Source organism: Aedes aegypti, chromosome 3 (genome assembly GCF_002204515.2).
Source record: "Aedes aegypti strain LVP_AGWG chromosome 3, AaegL5.0 Primary Assembly, whole genome shotgun sequence".
Taxonomy (NCBI): Eukaryota; Metazoa; Arthropoda; class Insecta; order Diptera; family Culicidae; genus Aedes; species Aedes aegypti.
This window is the reverse complement of record NC_035109.1, coordinates 220,220,040-220,245,664: the sequence shown is the minus strand read 5'-3', so window position 1 is coordinate 220,245,664 and position 25,625 is coordinate 220,220,040. Positions and strand designations below refer to the sequence as shown.

At 43.9% G+C, this 25,625-nt stretch overlaps 2 protein-coding genes and 2 long non-coding RNA genes across 4 annotated transcripts; 3 read left to right on the top strand and 1 right to left on the bottom strand.

Annotated features, from left to right (window-relative positions):
* Positions 1-1,318: 1,318 nt before the first annotated feature.
* Positions 1,319-2,102, top strand: LOC110679157 (succinate dehydrogenase assembly factor 2, mitochondrial). The gene is made up of 3 exons (XM_021853225.1): positions 1,319-1,453; positions 1,515-1,708; positions 1,768-2,102. The coding sequence occupies exons 1-3, from the start codon at positions 1,436-1,438 to the stop codon at positions 2,039-2,041; spliced, it is 486 nt and encodes a 161-aa protein (XP_021708917.1). The 5' UTR covers positions 1,319-1,435; the 3' UTR covers positions 2,042-2,102.
* LOC5579834 (DNA mismatch repair protein Mlh1) lies at positions 2,095-25,601 on the bottom strand. The gene is made up of 2 exons (XM_001651459.2): positions 24,164-25,601; positions 2,095-2,873 (listed from the first exon to the last, which is right to left on the bottom strand). The coding sequence occupies exons 1-2, from the start codon at positions 25,420-25,422 to the stop codon at positions 2,147-2,149; spliced, it is 1,986 nt and encodes a 661-aa protein (XP_001651509.2). The 5' UTR covers positions 25,423-25,601; the 3' UTR covers positions 2,095-2,146.
* LOC110679158 lies at positions 9,552-11,146 on the top strand. The gene is made up of 3 exons (XR_002502266.1): positions 9,552-10,257; positions 10,326-10,484; positions 10,549-11,146. It is a non-coding gene; the product is annotated as an uncharacterized LOC110679158 (long non-coding RNA).
* On the top strand, positions 19,013-20,392 carry LOC110679159. The gene is made up of 3 exons (XR_002502267.1): positions 19,013-19,503; positions 19,572-19,730; positions 19,795-20,392. It is a non-coding gene; the product is annotated as an uncharacterized LOC110679159 (long non-coding RNA).
* Positions 25,602-25,625: the final 24 nt, after the last annotated feature.

Below are 25,625 nucleotides of genomic sequence, written 5' to 3'. Positions count from 1 at the left end.
AAGCCCTGTGTCTGCAAGCAGCATACAACGGCTGTCAATGCTGTTAAGAGGCTGGTGTACATGACGTTTATGCCACCCGAATCAAATTTGGCATCGATCAAAACAAATCAAGAACGGTGATGCAATTTGTCGAGATGACAAAAATCGAAGCGGTATTGAGTAACAGCTGAATTGTTAATAGGAATGATTTTGAAACATACGTGTCTTGTGTGGTGCCGTAATCCTGATCGCATTCCGGATGGTCTCCAAATCTACGGGACTCCTGCTTAGTGATTACGTGGATCCATTGCAACGAACGAAAAAGTATGAATTTCACGCTTTCTTCCCGATAGCTCCATTCATTTTCTCTTTGATTTTCGGAAAAAATGTAGCATTGAAGTTGTCCGGGTTGAATTCCATCCAATTCATGCCATCACCCAGCACCCACAATGTTTCGCTTTATATACGATGCTGAACAAGATAAATCAAAAAAGCGTCGATGGAGCAAATGGGAACGTGATCGGAATCATCCAAAATGTAGTAGGAAATGAGAGAACATTAGTTCGAACCGCAGTCATTCAACAAAAAAAAATCGACTCGGATGAGACAGAAAAAGCTAGAGAAGTACAAAAGATAAACAAACTTTTTTTTTCTTTTTTCTTTCGCACGTGCCATAAAATTTTTGACATCTCTCACTTCAGAGACTCGGAACAAATAGGCCGTTTATCGGCCGAATAATTCGCCAAAAGTGGCTTTTGAGCGGCCCTTAATCACGATATAGTTCTTATTAGCCCTGTTGACTATGCCCTTAAATCGACTATAGAACTGACTTGCTGCTGATTTTTACGGCTTATTGGTTACTTGGGGAGTGTTTATGTGCGCACTATAGATGTTATCTAGCCAAAACATATGGATTTTTACCAATGATTACGTGCGGATTATTTTGGGTGTACCACATTTGAATATGATAACTTTGGGTTTATTCACAAATTTAATAACGAAAAAATAGCCGTTTTTGACACCCACCCACCCCCTCGTAATGCATTTTGTATGCATCGGCCCTTTGTTCTCTCGTTAATGTTGAAACCGTTTCGATTAGGGCCTATTCATAAATTTCATAACGCTGAAGGGGGTATCCACATGACTCCTCAGAAAATTTGAAAAACATTTTTATAAGAAGCGTTACGAAAATCAAAAATGGCAATTTTCGGCATTATGAAAGTTATATGAACATTATGCGAGATTTGAAGTTTTTTTCTCTGTGTTCCCACGACGATCGTCGGACAACTACAGGGGCAAAGGCGAACTTTATGTTATTCGACCATGCACACGGATGCCCTTTTTGTGATTTGCTCCACACATTCTTCTAAACAAATTGCGTTGTAGCTTGTAGGAAAGAATAGTTCTGCGGGTTCTGCGGCAGAGTATTTTAATTTTACATAACAAAACTTTCAGAATGTCGCTGCTTCGTGTGGTAAGCTAGAAAAATCCGATTAAAATATTACTTTTTAAATACCTTTTGCCACTTATTTTAGACGCGGTCCTCTGGGCATTTGAGTGCAGTATGTCGTTTGCCGGCACGTTCGATTAGTACCACTAGCATCTTGTTGGTTCCTTCCAATGAGGGAAACAAACCTCCAACACCTATGATAGATTTGGAAGACAAATCTCTTCCGATTCCTATCTATAAGGAAAAGAAGAATGAGCCACTCCAGCTGCAGAAATCTAGGTGAATATACATCACGGAAAATGTTCGCTTCAGTCTATCCATATAACTTTGTGTTGCAGGTTGCTGTACCAATCGAGGAAGCGCGGTATGCTGGAAAATGGTCTACTGCTGAGCACTTTCGCGGCCAAGCATCTGGAATCGATGGATGCTAAGCAAACAAAATTGTACGATCAGCTGATCAACATGCCCACGAACGACTGGGACATCTTCTACTGGGCAACGGGTGTGAAACCAACCCCAGCCGAGTATGATAATGAGATTATGGCATTGTTGAAGGACCACGTCAAGAATGCCAACCGGGAGAAAAGGATTTGTCAGCCTAATTTGTATTGAAGAGATTCTTTTTAGTAAAAATATGATGCAGAATGTTATTAAAGAAGTTTAAATTACTAGATTTGCAATTTGTTTTTGTATAATGTAGTTTATTGGCAATGACGTTCAACATCTTTCAAAAACGCGATACAGTTCCGGTAGATTAGCTACCTTTAGGAGGGATCCATTTTTAGCGAAGGATTTTGGTGGCAGAAGGTATTGCTTTATGGCAGGGAAAATTGAATGCTCCACTTCCCATTTGTATTCCATATCGCTTTTGGTGAAAGCAATTTTAGCGTAATAACGTGCCACTTCGCGACAGAAGGTGTCGAAACATTCCTTCTCTACGTCCCACTCCACTTCGGTTGCCAGCCGCAGAACGAACATAGGAAGATATGCCATGGATGGAATGTATTCTTGGACCACAATGGGTATTGATTCCAGCATTCCGTCGGCATTGATGCTGAGATTGAAGTATTCTTTCATTAGAGGCGCTTTGCTGATCAATATTTCCACTATCCTTTCGGCGAGTTCTTCTTTCGGGCCATCGTCTTCGGTCCAACCACTTTCTGCGTCTTGCAAAGCAAGCATCGACAGTTCCCTGAGCGGCAAAGGATTTGTGAATGCCATCGAGTCTAGATTCTCGAAGTTAAAAAGAAGCATTTGATAGCACAGTTCTTCGAACAGAACGCGAGTTGCAACTAGGAACATCTTGGTATCATACTGAATTAGTACTCGGTGGCGATCGATCACTCCAACGAACGCTAACTCGCTGATGATTGTGCGAAGGTTCCGATCGCATGTATCTTCCACTGTCTTCCTTAGGTTTAGTACGCTGGTTAATTTTGTTTCCCTGAAATAGAGGAAATTAATTTTAATTAACATAACTGTCTATAATCGCAAAATAATTATGCTGTTGACTGTTGACGGTAGCATATACTGTAAGGCATATAATCCGTTATATAAAAAACGAATTTGAATTAATCAAACCAGACCAAAGTATTTTTCAGTTCTATTAGAGGGGTCCCAGTCCCAGAGGGGCACATGTCCAAAAATCGGTATCGTCTACGGTGTGCGCATCGCAATTAAAATTTTTATGAAAAATTATTTTAAAATGCAGCTTTAATATCATTTTTAAACGCTAAACGTACACAAACGACCGACGAAACCGACCGTGTTCAAATTTTGCTCAGTTCTATTGGGGCTTAAAACATCGGTTTTTCAGTTCTGTCGCCTAAACGGTAAAAGATACCACTTTGGCGTCTATGGACGAAAGTTAGAGTATGGATTAATAAAACAAAAAATATTTTTTTGAAAATTTTTCATGATACAGACGATAGTTTTTTCGCTATTTTTCCGACAATTTTCTCCATGGTGAAAATTTTTCCGAGAAATGTTTTTCTTTTCATATTTTTAATAGATTGCTGAGAAAATTTCCTTTCGATTTCACTAAAAAACTTTTGTTCTACGATGCATAGTTCAGGAGATATGAATTTTCAAAGTTTGAGGTATATAGAGAAATCGTGAAAATTCATCTAGAGTTTTCCGGGAAAATAGGCCACTATAATTTTTTTGAATTTCACTTTTGGTCATATATCCACGAGCTCTATCTCTGGTGAAAATTTCATACAAATCGGAGAACCTCCGGCCCAAACCTGTCTGATAATTAAAAAAAATGCCCATCTGCTAAATAGCTCTATCTAAAACCTATTTCTATTGTGATTTTGCGTCTACTTTACTATTTAAGGTGAAACAGTTTGGAATACAACTTCTAAGATTGCACCAAAACTTAAAAGGCACTAATCTCGCGAAAGAAGCATCCAATAACAGTGCACGTTTTATTTTGGCTTTGTGCACTAGCAGAAAGCTTAAAATAAGAAGATCTGCAACGTTTGCCTACTATTTCTCTAGTTTAGTGCTTTTGGAAACGTGAGTAGGGGCACAAGTCGGCCATTGTGACGGCCATCTTTGGATTCCGAGATGTTTCACCTTAAATAAATTTGAATAATTCATTAGCAAGACATAAAAATATGTAAACAATAAGGCCAGTAAAATTTAAAATCCCATACCAAATCAAAACCAGTGCAGTGCCCTATATAGATTATAAGGACATCCATGATTTCTTGAAGAATCATTTATCTTCTAGCAGTACATCTGCAGTTTTCCAGGTAAACAAATTGATAATTGGGTCCTAAAATTTTTAATGAAATCTTGTTTTTATTTATTAACATGAAAGAGCATGTTACTTCAACTATTTTAGCAATTTTTCCCGCTCAAATAACGGCTATATCATGTTTAAACTCTAATTTTAAAATTGGGTCCATAAATGAACCTTGACACTTTTGATCATGTTTGACGTTCGCTTAGTCGACAAAAACACCACAGGGCTTTTATTTTTAACACTGGGGTTGTTCCTATCTGACATTTCGGAAGGGACACGGAAAACAAAATATACCCAAAACCTGAGTTTAAGCCAAGGGGTGTGTCAAAATCTAAGGAAACATGAAAAAATGTTTTTTGGACTTAAACCAACGGAAAACATTAAAAAATTGAGTAGATATGTGTTTTTAGCCTAATCTTAAGCGTTTGGCACTAAAATTGGGACAGTGCTTTAGGACGCTATTGTGTGGAAAATGTGTAATACGAACGAATAACACATTTTCTGTATTTTTGACCACAACTATTCCAGGTTTTAATAGATCCCCTGTGCATTATTAGTATTATTAGCATCCACAAATTACGTAACGCTCTAGGGGGAAGGGAGGAGTAGGCTCAAGCGTTACGGCTTATAAAAAAATTTAAAATTTTCCATACAAAAAGCGTTACGAAGGGGGGAGGGGTCAAAAATTTCCAATTTTAGCGTTACCTAATAAATGGACGCTGCCTTAGCGAGTTCGCCACTATTTCCTATACAAAAATTAAAACATTAACAACTACCGAAAAACTAAACATCACATATAATTTGCAATAGGATTAGATGGACAAATTGATGTGAAGATTTGCGAAAAAGTTACACGTCTTCTCAGTGAGAATCGAACTCACGACTCCCCGATCTCTAGTTGGGGCGCATTACCACTACGCCATGAGAGGACTCATGAACGCAGAAGTTAACCTGAATTCGATTTCAGCTCAATAATCACGTGGTCCTTTTTCGCAAAGTGCACCTCAGAATTAGATACCCATCCAAACACAACGCTTTCTATATATATCCAATGCCTAGCCCGAGAACGCATTGTTTTTTAGGTATAGGAATAGCACACTACACTAGCCAGCAACTGCGCTGGCTGAGGTATCTATTGTGTGGGCTTCCAAATTTGTCCATCTAATCCAATTGCAAATTATATGTAATGTTTAGTTTTTCGGTAGTTGACGAAGTGTGCGGTGATTAAAAACGGAAGCAAAAATGTTTTGCTCCGTCAATTTTCTGAAAATTGTTTTATTTTGCCTAAAATATAAGCGTGAAGAACATTTAAAGTACTTTCAAATAATTCGTGCTCATTTGAATTCGTTCAGTTCTTGATGTGATTTGTAAGCCGCTCTATTATGTGTTAGAGTGTAAGCGATGTTTGTTCAGTGACGGGTATTTGACAGAATATGTCTTCGAAAGAATATGTCAGAATCATCTGTGTTTATGTTTTAATGTTGATGATGTTCGAGATGAAAATAGATGTGCTAGGAAATGAACTGAAAGTTGTTAATTTTTACTCTGCTTCCACGGTAAATCCCAACAGGTTATGGGCCCAGTGGAGTAACTGAATATAAAAAGAAAGTAAATAGTGAACAGTGATTAACAAGTTGATTAGAGACGAGACGAAAGTGATAAGTGGCCATTGTGAACGAAAAATGGATATGGATCTAAAGGCTGGAGCAGTTCGATTGAATTTCCATAATTACGATTTATGGAGGGAGAGAACGAAGCAAATCTTGATTCGAGAAGGCCTTTGGAGAGTTATTGCAGATGATCTTCCGGCAATTAGCAAGCGATCTGAATCTTGGGTGGATAAGGACGAGAGAGCAGCGGCTACGATTGGATATCTAGTGGAGAATAGCCAGCTGCAACTTATCAAAAACGCAAGAACAGCCCAGGAGACTTGGAATATTTTGCGCGATTACCATATACGGCAGTCTTCAGCTGGAAAAGTTGGTCTGGTGAAACGTTTATGTCGCTTGGAAATGGAGGAAAATGGGGACGTAGAAGAGCATATGATCAAGATGGATTCGTTATTTGACAAGCTGGCGGAGGTGGGTTGCGAGATTTCGGAGGAAATGAAATGCAGTTTCGTCATGGCGAGTCTTCCTGAATCCTACGATAGTTTTGTAACAATGGTAGAGGGATGCGATGGAAAATTCACGGAAAGAACGGTGAAATCAAAACTTCTGAATGAGTACTACAAACGCCAGCAGAAAGTTTCGGTGCAGGAGGAGAAAGTCATGAAAGCCTCTGTGATGAAAACAAGAAACTCATTTGGTGTGGATTCGGATCAACGCGAAGAACGCCGTGTTTGTTTTGAATGTGGCAAGCCAGGTCATATCAAGAGAAACTGTTACATCTACTTGTCGAGACTAGCTGAAGAGCAAGGCATTCATCGTGAAAACACTGCAGACAGAAGTAATGAAAAGGTTGCTGTTCAAAAAGTGGATAATCGGTCTGTTTGTTTTTCTGCTATGAAGGAGTTGGATGGTAGTGGTGGATGGATTATCGATTCTGGGGCGTCGCACCACATGACATCTGATCGGTCGTTTTTCGATCAATTCGAAAACAAACAGTGTAAACTTTGCTTAGCTGATGGAAAGGAGACGAATATTGTTGGTGTTGGAGAAGGACATTTCACGGGATTCGACAAGGATGGAAATGTAGTTGTTGTGAAGCTGGTGAATGTTTTGTTTGTACCAGATCTTCGCCACAATCTGATTTCTGTGAAACGAATTGTTGAGTCTGGAGCACGAGTGGAATTCAATGCAGATAAGTGCTGCATTCATAAGGATGATAAGATTGTTTTGGTTGCAAAAGTTGTCAATGGAGTATACCGTTTGTAATAGTGTATATGTTTGAAACTGTAAACATCGAGGAGGAGTGTTAGAGTGTAAGCGATGTTTGTTCAGTGACGGGTATTTGACAGAATATGTCTTCGAAAGAATATGTCAGAATCATCTGTGTTTATAAAGACACGGACACCGTCTTCAGCCATTTAGCTGCACAGACTGTAACTTAACACTAGACAACGGACAAGCATGCTCCAATGGTACAACCGAGAAACATTCCTCACGAAAAGTTTCAATGGTTGTAGCGGGAATCGAACCCACACCCCATGACACGATACGCTCATTGCCTGACGACACTAACCGCACGGCCACGAAGCCCATGTTATGTTTTAATGTTGATGATGTTCGAGATGAAAATAGATGTGCTAGGAAATGAACTGAAAGTTGTTAATTTTTACTCTGCTTCCACGGTAAATCCCAACATTATGGAGTTATCGTAACTAAGAATTGACAGTACCCGAAGGACTGTGGGCCGCTCATCATCCTTCTTTAATGGTTCCCAGACAAGTAGACGTTTCAGCTGAAAGGAGTATCCGGTGAGTTTGTTTCAATTGAATCTCGCATAGTTTGTGATTGCTTGAGGGCCATTGGTGCTCGAGTGTGGGTAACGCTTGAAACTCAGAAGCGAAAAACTGCACTCGATGTCCAATTGTTTTCAAACATTGCATGAAACATGTGAGAGTTATCGTCATGATTACTCCGCCATTCTACATTTAATGGCAGGAAAGTTATCACACAATTTGTGTACTGGTCACGTAGATAGTGGTAATCTGGTACTACTTATGAATGCACTTTTCATATTTTTAAACTGTATGTAAAGGCTCATGAGCCATTAACTGCAATTCAAACCACTAGTCAAATTTGCACTGTTGATAATCATGTTACAGCATAGTATTTAGTACAAGTTTAAGAAACAGTTAATTTATTTTAAATACATTTATCGTTAATAGTTTCAAAATGGGAGAGTTTCAGATTTATTTTCGTTTCAGAGAGCGGCGCTTAAGCCTAGGCTCTATAGCCAGGACACACGGGAGAAATACCTGTGCCCCATCCCAGGAAGTGGACCACAAACAACAATGGAGTGCGCATTAACATTCTTAGCTTCGCCACTCCCAACGATTTTGCATATCTACCTATATGGAACGGTTGGTACAGTTGTCCCCGTTTCTTCCTTCACATATTTTGAAAATTTTTGTCTATCATGTTAATCATTCGTGAATAATCTGATCGCCATTAATTTTCGAATTACCTTCAAACCCCAAGTCTGCACAGTGGGCCTGGCCATTTTAATATCTGTATCAAATCATTGATATGCTACAAATATTATTTCTGACAAGAAAATACTGAAAGAAATTTCGGTATTTCCAGGATGTTTTTCAATATTGGTTGTGCAAGCACTTAGATAAGATTAGATTAAAAAAGACACTACACGTTAAACACTCCCAGTGGGCTATTTGCCCTTTGAAGGAAGCACCACACTAGACAACGGACTAACATGCAACGCCCAGTGGCACAGTCGGAAAACATTCCTGTCGAAAAGTTTTACGGCCTGAGGGGGGAATTGAACCCACACTCCTTAGCACGATGCGGCTAAATGCCTTGGTGACACTAACCGCACGGCTACGAAGCCCAGATTAAATTAGATTAGATGAGTTACTATTCCTATTTGCGGTTACGGGTGCGAGAGATAGCGATTAGTCACAAGTTTTTAGTCTGACGGCATTCGTTTGACCAGCACAAAACTTTTTTCATAACGCATATGTTCCATGCTTCAATTTGATCACCTTATCAGTTTTTAAAATATATTCAATGCTATAATAGAAAACTTAATCCTAAGCTGACGCTAGCTGACGCTAGCTGACGAAAAGAGAGTGATATAATTAGTAAATTGGTAAATAGTGATATTATTAGTATAAGAAACGGATTTAATAAAATTATGTTTTATCCTTGTACGGCCATGCGTGTTCCTGTTCAGCACGATTTCTTCAATGTTAGGAGGTTTTGATGCACATTAAAACAAATAAAATAATGCTCCGGATGAGTGTGTGGAAGCTGGAAGTATAAATAAAATACGTATAGAAAAAAACAAACAAGGGTCACTTCATCATAGACCACGTCAAGGTATCTAGAAGGAAGGTAGTCTAATGTGTCAGATTTCCCATTCCGCCATTTTGAAATGCCAAGTGACAACTGGCGAGTTTGTTTTAGTTGTGATAAAGTAGGTATAGAATGTTTCTTTTACACCATCTGTGTGGTATATGCGGCAAAGTATCTGAATTTCCTTTACTGTATTCACTGTAAATGCACTGATAGTAGAATTACTATGAACTTACGAGTTAAAGTTACAAGAATACAACCGTCACCGTCAGACAGCAACACCGTGGCACATCCTCTCTTCCATCGGTGGACCGTCGGTTGTGGGTGGCTCTCACACGGAGAAGTTTTCGAAATTTCCACATTTACAATCATTACATGCAATTGTTAACTTGTTACGTTTAAGTTTGTTTGTAGGAGAGAATATGTACATTTCAGTTAGACAAACTATCGAGAACACAAAGTGAACATAAATTTAAAGCTACCCTGGACCGCGAACCGCCGCTCAGGAACCCCTGCATAATTTTTGATCAACCTACTGCTGAACAGCGAGGCAGTAGCACTCTCAAGCTATCGGTTGGAGAAAAGCGCCAATTCACACACGCACACCGACTTGTCGATTTAGACATCACCAGCATCGAAAGATCAGTCGGAATCAGAGCGGTGAGAAAACGACGCCGCTCATCACAAAAACCATACACTGGTAGCATCCATCCGCAAACCATCACAGCTTCGATGGACAAGCGAAGGAGATAGAGAGCTCCTGCATGCGGCGAGCGTAATGTCTGAACACGAAGACAGCGTCACTCTCGTGAGAGTGAGCGAACATCTCTCGCTTCCACTCAACAAAATCTGCGGTGCGATCGTCGGACGACGTAAATCGAGAGTGGGCTATTCAAATCCAGTCCGTCAAGGTAACCACACGCGAAGAGCCTCGTCGCGAACAGTTCGGAAACCGGTTCAAAGTTAGCAGTGGGATTTATCCGCAAAATCGGCCATCTTGAGTCAGCGCAAAGTACGGTAGTGAAAATTCGCAGATGCGAAAGTGATTGCAACGTACGAATGTAATTGCAAGTGGAAGTTTTCGCTGGTTTGCGTAGGTAAGAAGGCTAAAACGGCAAATCGATTCGGTGCTGATGTTAGCTAATGTAACCATTTCACCACGCAGAAACGGCAACATTTGCGCCAGCCAGATCCACCATTTTGCGAATCGAAACCACGTTTCAACAGCAAACTGGCGTGGACAAATATTCATCCACTGACGGAAAGAACCGGGCCAAAACGTCGCAAGCGTCGAGATCAGTGATTCCCAAACTGAAGAACACCGGTAAGAACTCTGCAACTCAGCAGTTGATGAAAACCTACAACGCTTTTCCTTTTTCAACGCACAGTCGTCATCTGGCCGTGGATCGTCACCAAAGAAAGACCGTCACATCATCGTCGGATCAGTGCGTTTACCATGCGACCAAAAAAGCCTTCCTAGGAAGGCTTTTTTCTTTTGGGCTCAATTGCAGTTAACCGCTCACTTTGAGCATCAGGACGGCCGGCCATTCAGATCAGGACGAGAGGGACGATTGTTGGTGTGGCAGCGAAGAGTGGGCGAAGTACGACGTCGGTTGGGGACTGGTTGCAGACCGGATCAAACCACGACCACAACACCTTGAAGAACGGATTGGAGGATTTTGAGGAGAGCCACGCTGCACGATCGAATCGCCCGTTCGGTGGCCAGGAACTTCAGCCGCTCGGGTAGCGATCAAGTGTGCAGCTGCGATTGATGTTGGAGCGGATGATGGTTGCTGGGCAGAGGGCCAACATGCTTGGCCGCGATTGCGATGCAAGGCAGGGTAAGGAGCGAGACGGCGGTTCGGCCGACAAAAAGGGTGCACCCAAGAAGAGCGCGCGCGCGTGAGTAATAAGCCATAAGAAAACTGAATACTAGAATTAAGAAAGATATCAAGCAAGGATGAGTAGGAGGCAGGCTATCTAAGATTAAGATGAGAGCAGAGAATACATGTATGTGAAGAACATTTGATTTGTTGGATTTGATTTCAGTTTTGTGCGCATTCCTTGAGCTATCCGGGGCTGATCGAGGTCTTCATTCCCCCCTCGACAGTCGCTTGCTACACTGGCGCCCAACTGAAAATCCACAAAATTTAGTACTACCGTTAGCGAATTTTTGGTTTGTGATTTAGCAAATTTGGTTTTGTGCTTTTGATTATCCGGCCTTGATAATCAACAAAATTTTAGCCCTTACGCATAAGTTAAGATATGGATTACACACATTTGACGGACGAAGAGGTCACGTATGAGTTGGCCCTACGGCATGTAGTTAATTTAGGACCTACCACTCATAGAGGCAAGGTCTTACGTCTCAAGGCACTCATGCAAGAGGAGTCCTTGCGAGATAACCAGCCCACGAGCTCATGCCATGTAATGAGTTCACAGTCAAACATTGAGCACTGTGAAACTCAAATACAACAGTTGCACATCAGCACGGAAGCGGCTATTCGCACTAACGATAGTGCATCCTTGAATAAAATCCGGACACGTCTTAATCATTATCGCGACCGTTTGCAATTGATCCGCCCTCCGGTCGAGCTGAAGGAAACACATGCTATGTTGTCCATGCATGTTAACGTGTTGTTAAGCAAAGTGGACGGTACAAGTGTAGTGAATGGTGTACAAATGGGTGAAAATGCGGTGAGAAACACAACATCAACTGGCGCTGTGAGGAGGAACGACAACGACTCGGAAGGAGCTGTTGGAGGAACAGCGGAAGCCACAATCCCAGTTGGAAGCACCTCTATTCAAGACAATTCACCACCCCCAGCACCGCAACCACCTCTGATGTCATCGTTTTCGTGTGGTCAAGGAAGAGGACTATTGTTTTCCAGTTCTTTCCAAGCAGACCACGAAGACAGACGACAAGCGGAATCAAGACGGCAAAGCAGTTCACCACCCCCTCCCTACCTGGCCAGGGAGTATGCAGGATGGAATCAACAGGCAAGAGAAACCCCTTCACAAGAAGCGCTGGAAGTGAGAATCAGACAGATGCAGGAGAGAGAAGAGCGGATGCGAGAAGAATGCCACAGGATGCGAGAAGAACTGGAGCTGTTGATCCGGAGAGAACGACCAGCACCGGAGCGAGTAGACGAGAGAAGGATGCAGAAAGCGGTGCATAACTGGCCGTTCAAGTTCCGAGGCGAGAAGGACACAACCTCACTGAACGTTTTCCTGGATCGTGTGGAGACGTTTGCAAGGTCGGAAGGCATGAGCGATGCCACACTTCTGAGCTCCATCAAGCACCTGCTGCAAGAGGATGCCATTGACTGGTACGCACGAGCAACTTCTCAGCAACTACTGCGTACTTGGGACGACTTCAAGAGAGAGATTCGAAGAGAGTTCTTGCCGAGCGGCTACTCGCAAATTCTGCGATTGGAGGCCAGCTTCAGATTTCAAGGAAGAGAGGAATCGTTTGCGAAATACTATCGCGACATTTCTGCGCTCTTTCGCTTTGTGGATCCACCGATTCCGGCCGATGAGAAGTTCTTCCTGGTGAAGAAGAACATGAACGAAAACTATGCGGCCATCGTAACAGCAGCCAGACCCCGCTCATTGGAAGAAATGGTTGAAGTGTGTACCGGATACGACGAGACGAGGATGCTTCTGAACAGACAGCGTAGGATTCCGATTCCACACAGTGCGTTGCTGGAACCGAACTTCGCTACGCCTGTGGCGACCAACAGACCGGCTCCAATACAGCAGCAACAACATCCTCAACGCTTCAGCAGAGTCCATGCGGTGGAAATTCAAGATAGCGCTCCCAGTTTCGAGACACCAGAAGATCAGGACGAAGACCATTGGCAGCACACCATCGATGAGTTGGCAGAGCAAGTCAACGCGTTGAAGATGAACTTTGAGCGGAGAACTACGCGACAAAATTTCATGCCAGGAAACGGAAGGCAGCATCGGTTTCCGGATAGGTTCAATCGAACCGAGGGGGACAGCTCGCCTGTAATGCGACAGCAGTTGAGAGACACGCAAATACCCCTACAGCAGCAACGGTCGCAAGCCACTCCGTACCAGCTACGGCAACCAGAGCAGCAGCAAGAGCAGCCACAAAGGATGCAGCACTGGCAAGCGCGACAATGGAAACCAAGCTCGCTGGAAGGTCCGCAAAACTACAACCAGCGAAACAACTCTTTTCAGCAAGAGCCACTAAGACTGGTAGAACGCCAATCAGATGAACAACAGGAAGCAGACAACCAGCAACGACTGGTACTGGTTTGCTGGAACTGCGATGAGGAAGGCCATAGGTTTATGGATTGTCCAAAGCCGCAAGCGATCCTTTTCTGCTATCGGTGTGGACGAAAAGGCTACTCGTTACGCAGCTGCTTTACATGCCGCACAGGTGCGGTAAACTACCCAGCGGAGAACCAGCAATAGAGGGGAGCAGCTCTCCGCACAGTATCGGAAACCCCTCCGATATTCCAGAATTTCGAAACCTGAGCTCGTTAATAATCAATCTTGGAAGCGACAATCGACCGCACGCCGTCATATCGGTGTTAGGGAAGGAGTTAACCGCTTTGCTAGACAGCGGAGCAAACTGCTCTCTGCTAGGAGGAAATAAGGCCAATCTGGCAGAGGAGTGCGGACTACAGAGAGGAACCGTCAAGGGCGGAATAAAAACGGCGGACGGCACGAAGCATAAAATCACCAATTTCGTCTATCTTCCCATTGTGTACAACAACCGCAACGAAGTGCTTCCAGTACTGCTGGTACCCTCGATCCCGGACTGCATCATCTTGGGAATGAACTTCTGGGACAAGTTCGGAGTAAAGGCAGTCTGTTGCGCAATGGAAGCAGAACAGGAACACAAAGGCGGCGAGGAACAGATGAAGCAGCTGACGCCGGAGCAAAAGAAGCAGTTGGAGCAGGCAATCCGGAAATTTCCTAGAGCTGTAGAGGGAACGCTGGGTCGCACGAAGTTATACGAGCATCACATCGACGTAGGCAACGCACCACCTCGCAAGCAACGGCATTATCCCATGTCGCCGTATGTTCTGCAGGAGGTGAACAGGGAGATCGACCGAATGATCGCACTCGATGTCATCGAGGAGGCACAGTTCTCGCCGTGGAACAATCCACTAGTCGCCGTGAAGAAGAAGACTGGGCAATATCGCGTCTGCCTGGATGCCCGTCACCTAAATTCCGTCATGGTAAATGAAGGCTACCCAATTCCGCAGATAGCAGCGATCACCAACAACCTCCGAAGCAGCAAATACATCTCGTCGATCGATCTCAAAGATGCTTTCTGGCAGCTACCGCTCCATCCACAATCGAGACCGCTGACGGCGTTCACCGTTCCATCCAGAGGCCACTTTCAATTCAAAGTGGTGCCTTTCGGACTGTGTACGGCCAGCCAAGCTCTAGCGCGGCTCATGACGCACCTGTTCGCTGATCTAGAGCCGCTGGTATTCCACTACTTAGACGACATAATCATCTGCTCGGAGACCTTCGAAGAGCACATCGCTCTGCTCGAAGAAGTAGCACGCCGGCTACGACAAGCGAATCTCACGATCTCTTCGGAGAAGTCCATGTTCTGCAGGAAGAGCATGAAATACCTAGGCTACGTGATCGACGAGCAAGGTTGGCGAGTAGATGACGAAAAGATTCAGGCCATCGTACAGTTCCCCACTCCAAATACCCGGAAAGAAGTGCAGCGGTTCCTAGGTGTCTGCAACTGGTACCGACGCTTCATCGCAGGATTCTCGCAGTTGGCATCACCGCTCACGAACCTAACATCGGCCAAGACGAAGTTCCGGTGGAATCCAGTAGCTGAAGAAGCCTTCCTCAAGCTGAAAGCAGCTCTGGTCTCTGCCCCGGTACTAGCGATGCCGGACTACAGCAAACCGTTCGCGATAGCGTGCGATGCCAGCGACACAGCGATCGGAGCAGTGCTAACACAAGAGACCGACGGCGAAGAACATCCGATCGGATACTTCTCGCAGAAATTGTCAGCGTCGGAGAGGAAGTACTCCGTCACGGAGCGGGAGTGTCTCGCGGTGATCCGAGCGATCGAAAAGTTCAGAGCCAATGTGGAAGGAATCAGGTTCGTCGTCCATTGCGATCACGCAGCGCTCAGCTACTTGAAGTCGATGAAGAACCCAACGGCCTTGATGAGCCGATGGCTGTTGCGGCTGAATGCGTTCGACTTCGAAATTCGGTACCGGAAAGGTTCTATCAACGTGGTACCGGATGCTCTGTCGAGAACGGTAGCAGAAGCAGTATTCACCGTAAACCAGGTGCAGGATCCGTGGTACAAGAAGCTGGTGGAGAGAGTGCAGACTGAAGGCGAGCGGTTTCCAGACTTCCGAATCGCAAACAACACCTTGTTCAAGAACTGCCGCTGCAAGGACGAGGTCGGAGCAGTATTCCACAGGTGGAAGCAGGTGGTACCCAAGGAAGAAAGGTTGCAGCTGATCCGGAGATTCCACGACGAACCGGCGTCCGCGCATTTAGGCCTCTACAAAACATGGCACAAGCTACAAGCCCACTACTATTGGCCGCAGATGCAGCAGGAAATCAGCGATTACGTGAGGAGCTGTCCAACTTGCAAAGCGTGCAAGGCACCTGGAACGAAGATGATGCCGCAAATGGGGAATCCCAAGCCGGCGAAGATCCCGTGGGAGATGATATCGGTGGACTTTGTCGGTCCGCTCACTCGTTCCAAGCGCGGGAACACGGTATTGTTGGTGGTAGTAGATTGGGTCAGCAAATACGTGATCGTCAAGCCAATGCGCGCAGCAGATTCACAGAAAATGGTGGAGTTCCTGGAAGAAGAGGTGTGCCTGAAGTTCTCGCGTCCACGGCTGATATTGTCCGACAATGGGAAGCAGTTCGAATCGATGGTCTTCAAGTCCTGGCTGGCGAAGAACAAGATCGGCCACATGAAGACAGCTTTCTACTGCCCACAGGTCAACAACGCGGAGCGCGTTAACCGCGTCGTAATCACCTGCATCCGAGCATTGCTGGACGGCGATCATCGAGAGTGGGACGAGAAGCTACCGGCAATCACGGCAGCGATCAACGCGGCCAGGCACGAGGCAACGGGTGTGAGTCCGCACGAAGCGAATTTCGGACGACACCTACTGCTACACACGGACCTCTACACGCAGCAAGAACTGAACACGCCGGAAGACCCAAAAGTTGCACAGGATCTACGGCTATCAACGATTCGCCGAATACAGAAGCTGATCATCGATCGCATCAAGAACAGCCACCAGCGGGCGAAACAGCGATACAACCTTCGCACAAGATCGGTGGCGTTCAAAGTCGGAGATCTGGTATGGCGTCGTACATTCGTTCTCTCCTCAAAAGTGGATCAGATTACCAGTAAGCTGGAGCCGAAATTCGTTCCGGCAATAGTGAAGGAGATCCTCGGGACGAACTTGTACCTGCTGGAGGACGTGATGAGTGGGAAGAAAGGCAGATTCCATGCGAAGGACATTAAAGCGGATTAAGCGTAAGGTGTAAAGCTATGTACGCAGGCAGTGCCTGTCAACCAAGAAGCGAAAGCTGGCAAAAACACCAAATGGGAGCAGTGACAACGAGCAGAGGCGAGCACAGTATCCACATTTCTGCTTCGCCTCAGCTATACCGATTAGGAGATTTCTGTAAGGATTTCCGTTCAAACGAACGAGGTTCCGAAACGTTCAAGCTATGTACACAGGCGGTGCCAGTTAACCAGTATCAGTAGCAGTCGAAAACACCAATCACTGGGAGATTTGACCACGTATGCTGAGAGTGAGATCCCGCTACAACACGCTCCAGTTCAGCAACCCTAATCAAGACTGGCAAGGATTTCCGTTCATCCGAGCGAGGTTCCTCAACGATAAAGCTATGTCCACAGGCAAAGCCTGTCAACGATTAGTACCATACTCCAAAACACGTACCAAGCGGGAAAATGGCAAGAGTCAGGTGTGATGAGCAACAACTTCTTAACGACTACCTCTCCACCATGACGATTCGTCAGCTTCGTTGTAGCCAATAATCTTCGCCAAATGTTGAACACGATTCGCGACCACATCAAGCAGGGAAGAAAACCAACATGCGGTACCAAAACACTTCCATCGCGCCAGGAGGTGTACCGTGCGCCGTTCGCGAAGCGGGAGAAATCGCACCCTACGTCTTTGGAAACGGGGAGTAGGGATCTCGGCAATGCACCAGATGTATTCTCTGATAGGAGGAGTGGAGACCCGGAGATCGACGACAAAAATCGGTTCGACGCGGAGTTGAAGCTTACGGCCACTATCGGGCGCAGTGAGACAGCAACTGGAGGGCATTGAGAGGAGAAGGACGTGGCTGAAGCCCACGAAGGGCACGGGAGATTGGAACCCCGAAAACCATCGTGAGTAGGGAGACTCCAAATACCATCACGAAGAAGCAGAAAAGCAAGCAGCCTACGGAAGGCACGGGAGATTGGAACCCTGAAAACAGCCGTGAGTAGGGAGGCTCCAAATACCACTTCGAAGAAACGCAATCGCAAGCAGCCTACGGAAGGCACGGGAGATTGGAACCCTGAAAACCATTGTGAGTAGGGTGGCTCCAAATACCATCATGATGGAGCGGACAAACAAGCAGCCTACGGAAGGCACGGGAGATTGGGACCCTGAAAACCATTGTGAGTAAGGAGGCTCCAAATACCATCAGATAGAGCGGAAGAAGCACGTAGCCTACGTCAGGCATGGGAGACTGGGACCCCGAAGTCCACAATAGGGAGACTCCAGACACCAGAAAGTGAAGCGCACCGTAGACCGCGATCAAATGCAAGCAACATCATCAAGCTATGTCCGCAGCGAGCTGCAAACCAAGTAGAGGAAACCCCACAGCAAAACACACCAAGTGGTCATGCCGTTCGCCGATCGAGATAAATCGAGCCCACCATCAAGATTCGACCACCCACTACACTACAAGACTGGATGAGTGCACACAAACCCTCAAGTGTTTCCAGTCAATTCAAATGCGTGGCCAAGGGTTAAAGATCTGGGGGTCGTCATGAAATCATCATCCCAAGGTAACGCGACCAGGGGCGCGGTAAAACTCCATTCTCGGGCTCATGACGATTTAGTCGCGGAAATGCTTCTTTTCTCAGTTTTTATGCACAAACCAATACAAACCAACTTTGTCCTTGTAAAAAGTCTGTAAATATATAGCTTCTATGTTTAGTGTGCGGTTATGCCTATTTTAGTCAATATAATAGGCTAGAATCCGATTTGAATGTTTTGCCGTAGTTTGCTCGGATTTGTGGAAGCTGGACAAGGACTTTGGTCAGAGACGATTTGAGAGGTCATAGATTCTGCCAGGCGCAGCTGGCGTGATATTGAGTCTAGGATTAAGATTATGCAGTTCAGGCGATAGTGGAGATTTGATTTGGCAAGCAACCAAGGCTTGCGTATATGAGTTTAGTTAGGCTGTAGAAGATTGAAGAACCAGAAGTAACTTGAGGTCTGCTCAAGAGTTTAGTTGACCGACTTGTCTCTGACCATCATCCTAGGAGGATGATTGAAGATTTTGTGAATTTTTCATAAATCGCTGGATCATCGATTTATGAAAAATTCTTCCGCTACGGTAGAGTTGTGTTACGTTTAAGTTTGTTTGTAGGAGAGAATATGTACATTTCAGTTAGACAAACTATCGAGAACACAAAGTGAACATAAATTTAAAGCTACCCTGGACCGCGAACCGCCGCTCAGGAACCCCTGCATAATTTTTGATCAACCTACTGCTGAACAGCGAGGCAGTAGCACTCTCAAGCTATCGGTTGGAGAAAAGCGTCAATTCACACACGCACACCGACTTGTCGATTTAGACATCACCAGCATCGAAAGATCAGTCGGAATCAGAGCGGTGAGAAAACGACGCCGCTCATCACAAAAACCATACACTGGTAGCATCCATCCGCAAACCATCACAGCTTCGATGGACAAGCGAAGGAGATAGAGAGCTCCTGCATGCGGCGAGCGTAATGTCTGAACACGAAGACAGCGTCACTCTCGTGAGAGTGAGCGAACATCTCTCGCTTCCACTCAACAAAATCTGCGGTGCGATCGTCGGACGACGTAAATCGAGAGTGGGCTATTCAAATCCAGTCCGTCAAGGTAACCACACGCGAAGAGCCTCGTCGCGAACAGTTCGGAAACCGGTTCAAAGTTAGCAGTGGGATTTATCCGCAAAATCGGCCATCTTGAGTCAGCGCAAAGTACGGTAGTGAAAATTCGCAGATGCGAAAGTGATTGCAACGTACGAATGTAATTGCAAGTGGAAGTTTTCGCTGGTTTGCGTAGGTAAGAAGGCTAAAACGGCAAATCGATTCGGTGCTGATGTTAGCTAATATAACCATTTCACCACGCAGAAACGGCAACATTTGCGCCAGCCAGATCCACCATTTTGCGAATCGAAACCACGTTTCAACAGCAAACTGGCGTGGACAAATATTCATCCACTGACGGAAAGAACCGGGCCAAAACGTCGCAAGCGTCGAGATCAGTGATTCCCAAACTGAAGAACACCGGTAAGAACTCTGCAACTCAGCAGTTGATGAAAACCTACAACGCTTTTCCTTTTTCAACGCACAGTCGTCATCTGGCCGTGGATCGTCACCAAAGAAAGACCGTCACATCATCGTCGGATCAGTGCGTTTACCATGCGACCAAAAAAGCCTTCCTAGGAAGGCTTTTTTCTTTTGGGCTCAATTGCAGTTAACCGCTCACTTTGAGCATCAGGACGGCCGGCCATTCAGATCAGGACGAGAGGGACGATTGTTGGTGTGGCAGCGAAGAGTGGGCGAAGTACGACGTCGGTTGGGGACTGGTTGCAGACCGGATCAAACCACGACCACAACACCTTGAAGAACGGATTGGAGGATTTTGAGGAGAGCCACGCTGCACGATCGAATCGCCCGTTCGGTGGCCAGGAACTTCAGCCGCTCGGGTAGCGATCAAGTGTGCAGCTGCGATTGATGTTGGAGCGGATGATGGTTGCTGGGCAGAGGGCCAACATGCTTGGCCGCGATTGCGATGCAAGGCAGGGTAAGGAGCGAGACGGCGGTTCGGCCGACAAAAAGGGTGCACCCAAGAAGAGCGCGCGCGCGTGAGTAATAAGCCATAAGAAAACTGAATACTAGAATTAAGAAAGATATCAAGCAAGGATGAGTAGGAGGCAGGCTATCTAAGATTAAGATGAGAGCAGAGAATACATGTATGTGAAGAACATTTGATTTGTTGGATTTGATTTCAGTTTTGTGCGCATTCCTTGAGCTATCCGGGGCTGATCGAGGTCTTCATTCCCCCCTCGACAGTCGCTTGCTACAAACTAACTTTTCAAGTTTGTATTCAACTTTTCTGCGACTCAAAACACCGGAATTCCGCGAAATACTACATTATCGACAAAAATTTGATTTGCGACAAAACAGCTCGTCAATGCTGGAGAAAATTTTCACTTCACTGTATTCATGTTTGTTGGAGTAAACATTCCCTAACAATCCCATAGAAACGGTAGACTGAAAAACAATGTACACAAACCCGCCAGCTACTCAACTCGCCAGCTGTCACTTCCACCTTCCCCGTAGCTAACCACACCGCGCACCAACTGACTGCTTAGATCGGTAAACCTGTCATTATAAAAACCTTAAACCACGCTAAGTATCGGTTCACGGCGATGTTAATCAAGAGTGTTCATTAGAAAACACTTTTGATTATTATCACCATTGTCACCACTAGTGTACATCTTTCTCTTCAGAGTAAAGATACATTTAAGCCCCGAGACCTAACAGCAATCAAGCTGATCACAAGATTGTGCCTTTGCCCAGGGCATTACCCAACTAACAATTTTAGCGCTATAAGCCAAGATTATTTGCTTTGTGCTGTATAACAATTGAATTGAAGCAGCGAACGCAGCAAAAAATGAAAGCTGTCAAAAATAGAACGATTAGCGTTAATACAGCTGTAAAGCAAACGTTTTGCAGCTACAAATCTTAGCTGAATAAATTTCGTCAGTTATCGCTTTTGCTGCTTTCACTAAGCTGTAACTCAACACCGTAAAAGATAGCAACCTAATGATGTGGAATAAAACTCGCCATCATCAATCCGGCTGGTTCTATACAATATGATTTGTTATGCTGCTCAATATATATTTAAGAAGCGCTTTGTCGTTAGTTATACAGCGAGCATACAGCAGTATGCTGTATAACAACAACTTGTGGCGCATCTACTCAGCTTGTTGGATGTAAACATTGCGTTTGACGTTTCGCACCCTTTTACAGCCTGATGAAGTAGTGTAAGCGCGGCTATGGCATCTTTTATGAGCATTATAAAATATTGTGTGAACCGTTTCCGATGTAGAACAAAACGGTGTGTTTTCTTTGCCTTTCGATATAGACTGTGGTGGCAACAAGGACAGCGTCGAGACTTGTGGATGCAGAGATCTTGAGTTCAATTCCAAGTGGTGGCAGGTAACGTTGGGAACATTAAATTCAGATACTTATGATATGAATTCCGGAAGCTGTGAAACAGCTTGAAAATAATATTTAATCGATAATACAGCGAAGCTGTATAATAATTATTCAACAGTTGCGAAATGGTTGAGAAAGCGCCTTCCGAAGATGTTACCTAGCTACTTGTTGTATAACTGTCGAGATAGAGCAATGTTCGGTATGGATAAGAGCTGCCAACACAGCTTAAAAGTAGCTGAGTAGATTCGCCAGATTTGTTGGTAAAAGGATCGAATAGAAGCTTTCGTTCGTATGTACAACGCATTTACCCAGCATAAAGCCGTATAAAGAGGGCCTAGAGAATGTTAACATGTGCACTAAATGTTAGTTGGGTATGCCCCTAATCCCTCTAATACAAAAAAATCAAACCTTCTATATTTTTCTACAGTCAAACTATCACAGAAAAAGAGCCGTTAGTTACACGGAAAATAAAATATGCTCCAGTTAAAAATTTAAAAATTAATACAGTCATCTCTCCCTTACTCGATATTCTGTATCTCAATATTTCCCCTAACTCGATGGAATGTGCGGTCCCTTCAATCTAGCATGCTTTGATACCTCTGTAAGTCGATACCTCTCTAACTCGATTTTCCCTAACTCGATGCTATCTGGTTCAGTTTCCCAAGTAAGTTTATTGTTCGTTTTGTTGAGGAATATTCTCAAGCACATTTTGAACGTGGACAAATAAATACTCACACGTCAGTTTCTACGGCACTTTAATAGAAGCACGCAACTTGCATTCAATGTACAATCCAACATAATGCGTTACATGTGCGTTACTTGTTGATTTTGTTAGCTACGACGCCATCCAATATATGGCAAACATGGTGGGAGAATATTTTGGTGTGACAAAATTATTTAGGTGTGAGTCTATTAGAGGGCAAAATCCTCAATATTATTCGGTCACTATTCAAATTTCAATATTCGGCAGACCGAATATTCGGCAAAATCAAGATACTCGTGATATTCAGCCCGAATATTCGGCCGGCCGAATATTCGGTACATCTCTAAACATAACTGAACAGAAAAAAATTGAATTGACAAGAATAAAATTTTCTTGTTTTACATGTTACTTATGTTATTGTTCATTGGGATTCCTTAACAAATGTTAAATTTAATAGAAATTGTAAATAAAACTGCTAGTTTTCAAAATTCATTGTTCAAAACGACAAACTTTTCACTTGCCCTACTTGAGGCATGTGAAGAGTAAAGATACACCTCGTAACGCATTTTGTACGAATATTTTCCAAAATTTGTATGAACCGTAACATTTTTAGGACACTCTCCCACTCCCTTTAGCTTTATGACATTTGTGGATGGGCCCTTGGGCTTCCACGAAGCACTGCCCAGCAAAACGCGCACAAACCGAAAAGCCAGCGAAACGCGGAAACTGAAAAGAGCGTTCAAATTGCTTTAGGGCTCATTCATAAATTTCATAACGCTGAAGGGGGTGGGTGTGCTGTTACGGCTCATACAAAATTTGTCAAATATTCATACAAAAAGCGTTATGAGGGGGTGGGTGGGTGTCGAAAATGTCCATTTTTAGCGTTATGAAATTTGTGAATGAAGCCTTAAAATTGATGTAATACAGTCATCTCTCCCTTACTCGATATTCTGTATCTCGATTTTTCCCCTAACTCGATGGAATGCGCGGTCCCTTCAATCTAGCATGCTTTGATACCTCTGTAAGTCGATACCTCTCTAACTCGATGTTCCCTAACTCGATGCTATCTGTTTCAGTTTCCCAAGTAAGTTCACCTCTCTAACTCGATATTTTCATGAAAAGTTCCAAATGTCCTCCAAACGTTAATAAATTTCATGAATTTGATTATTATGATTAAATTGCTAGTAAAATTAAGGATTATTGCCAATTTCTGGGTGCTAAAATTTTTAATTTTTGCAGATCGGTAAGAAAGTGTCAAATAGGTAAATATGGAAAAATTGTAATGTTTTTCACGTTAAAATAACTATTTTGAATGTATTTTGTCAAAATAATAAAAAGTTTAATCTTTGAAAAATATGTGTTCTGTATCTCGATACCTCCTTAACTCGATGATCCCTTCAATATCGAGTAAGGGAGAGTTAACTGTATCACTAAAATTGCTAAAACTTTTCTTACTTGTACCAATAGTTGCGGTAAAGTGTTCCTATAGTGGTGGATCCCATAAGAAAACGACGGATACCGCAACTATAGGAATACAAATTAAAAATATACCGCAACTAAAGGAACGGTGTACCAATAGTGGAGGTATTATTTTTCACTGACAGGCCGTGGATTACAGCGATGAAATCATTTTTTTTTTATTAAGTTAATGGTCGTTACTTCCCGTTACAGCATTAACATATTCATTGATTGCGCTTCTTGAATTTAGGCGGTTAAATGAAGTTAAATCGTGCTTAGTACCTCCACTATTGGTACATCTACCCTATATAGTTTTCCTTGCGTATGTACTTACTTCGTTGGTTTTTCCCGTTTTGGTGTAAGCAATGGTCCTCCGAGATCTTCGTTATTGTTCGTGCTCTCGTTCATGCTTGCATTCCTGGACAAGTTTATGCCGAAAAATTTATCCAATTTTTGATCGTTGTGCGACGTTCGAACAAACTTGTAATCCAACTTTGGTTTATCTCCGGTGGAATCGTTCAGTTTGCTCACTTCAGCAGGTTCAGGTGCCCCAGGCAGCAATGCTTGTGTGTAGAATGTCCGCGAAGCATTGCCTCCAAGGAGCACACGCTCTACCGCTTCTTTGATTTTTTCGATGATTTCCTCTTCGTGCAGAAAGTGAACTTCGTGCTTTGTTGGATGGACATTCACGTCGACATTATTTGGGTTCAGTTCGATAGATAGGTATACGAAGGGGGCTGACCCTTTGGGCAGATAAAGGGAATAAATTTGGTCGATAGCTTTCTTGATGTTTGTCGAATCGACGGCCCTGTGATTGATGAATAGTAAGAACATTCCTTTCTTCAAGTTGAAATTTACGTTCGTTACGAACCCATTGACTTGAAGTTGAAGAATATCATCGTCTATTGCGATTTTGAGTAACGATTTACTAATAGAAGACCCGTAGATCATTGCAATGTTAGTTTCAACTGTCGATTTGGCTTGTGTTCGTATAGTAGCATTCTCTCCGAATTTCTTCAGCATAAAGCCAGTTTGAGGATTATGTACTGCATATTTACTGACTACATCAGATATCTTTTGGAATTCCTCGTTGGGTGCCTTCAACGCTTGTTTTCGCATAGGAACATTGTAGAACAAATCTTCCACTGTAATTTGAGTTCCCTGATTGCCTGCGCATGGCTTAATGTCTCCTTTTAACTTTCCATCTTCATAAGTGGCTTTGAAGGCACATTTTTCATCCTTAGTTTTGGTAGTTATGGTCAAATGTGCAACATGACTAATACTTGCCAATGCTTCACCTCGAAATCCGTATGTTTCTATCGATGATAGATCTTCAAACTTTTGTAGTTTGGATGTAGTGAAACGTTCACATACGATGGCCAAATCATCGCGTCGAATCCCGGTTCCGTTATCTTGAATCTGCAAGGACTTGAGTCCACCGTATTTTATTACAATCTGGATGCTGGTCGACTTGGCATCCAAACTGTTTTCTATCATCTCCTTTAGTGCATTTGCCGGGCGTTGAATGATTTCCCCCGCCGCAATTCGATTCACGACCACCTCGTCTAGTTTGCGAATAATTCCAGGTTCCATAGCACCTAACCGATGATTTTGATCTCAACTCTTTTTAGTTAAGTGTTCATCAATTTAAACCGAAATGAAACTGTTCATGTTTTTCGTAAGCTTTTTGAGTTCGATACTTTGCGCGCCTTCATTCGCAACACAACATCGTTCGTCCAGAGTCCAGATCCAGCGCTTGGTGGTGTGTGTGCGGTAATGTCATTTTTATTCTCTTT

Coding starts and splice junctions, on each gene's coding strand:
- LOC110679157 (XM_021853225.1), top strand. Junction 1,709..1,767: donor CTCCAGCTGCAGAAATCTAG/GTGAATATACAT, acceptor TTTGTGTTGCAG/GTTGCTGTACCAATCGAGGA.
- LOC5579834 (XM_001651459.2), bottom strand. CDS start 25,422: ATGGAACCTGGAATTATTCGCAAACTAGACGAGGTGGTCGTGAATCGA. Junction 2,874..24,163: donor AAACGGGAAAAACCAACGAA/GTAAGTACATAC, acceptor CCTCTATTTCAG/GGAAACAAAATTAACCAGCG.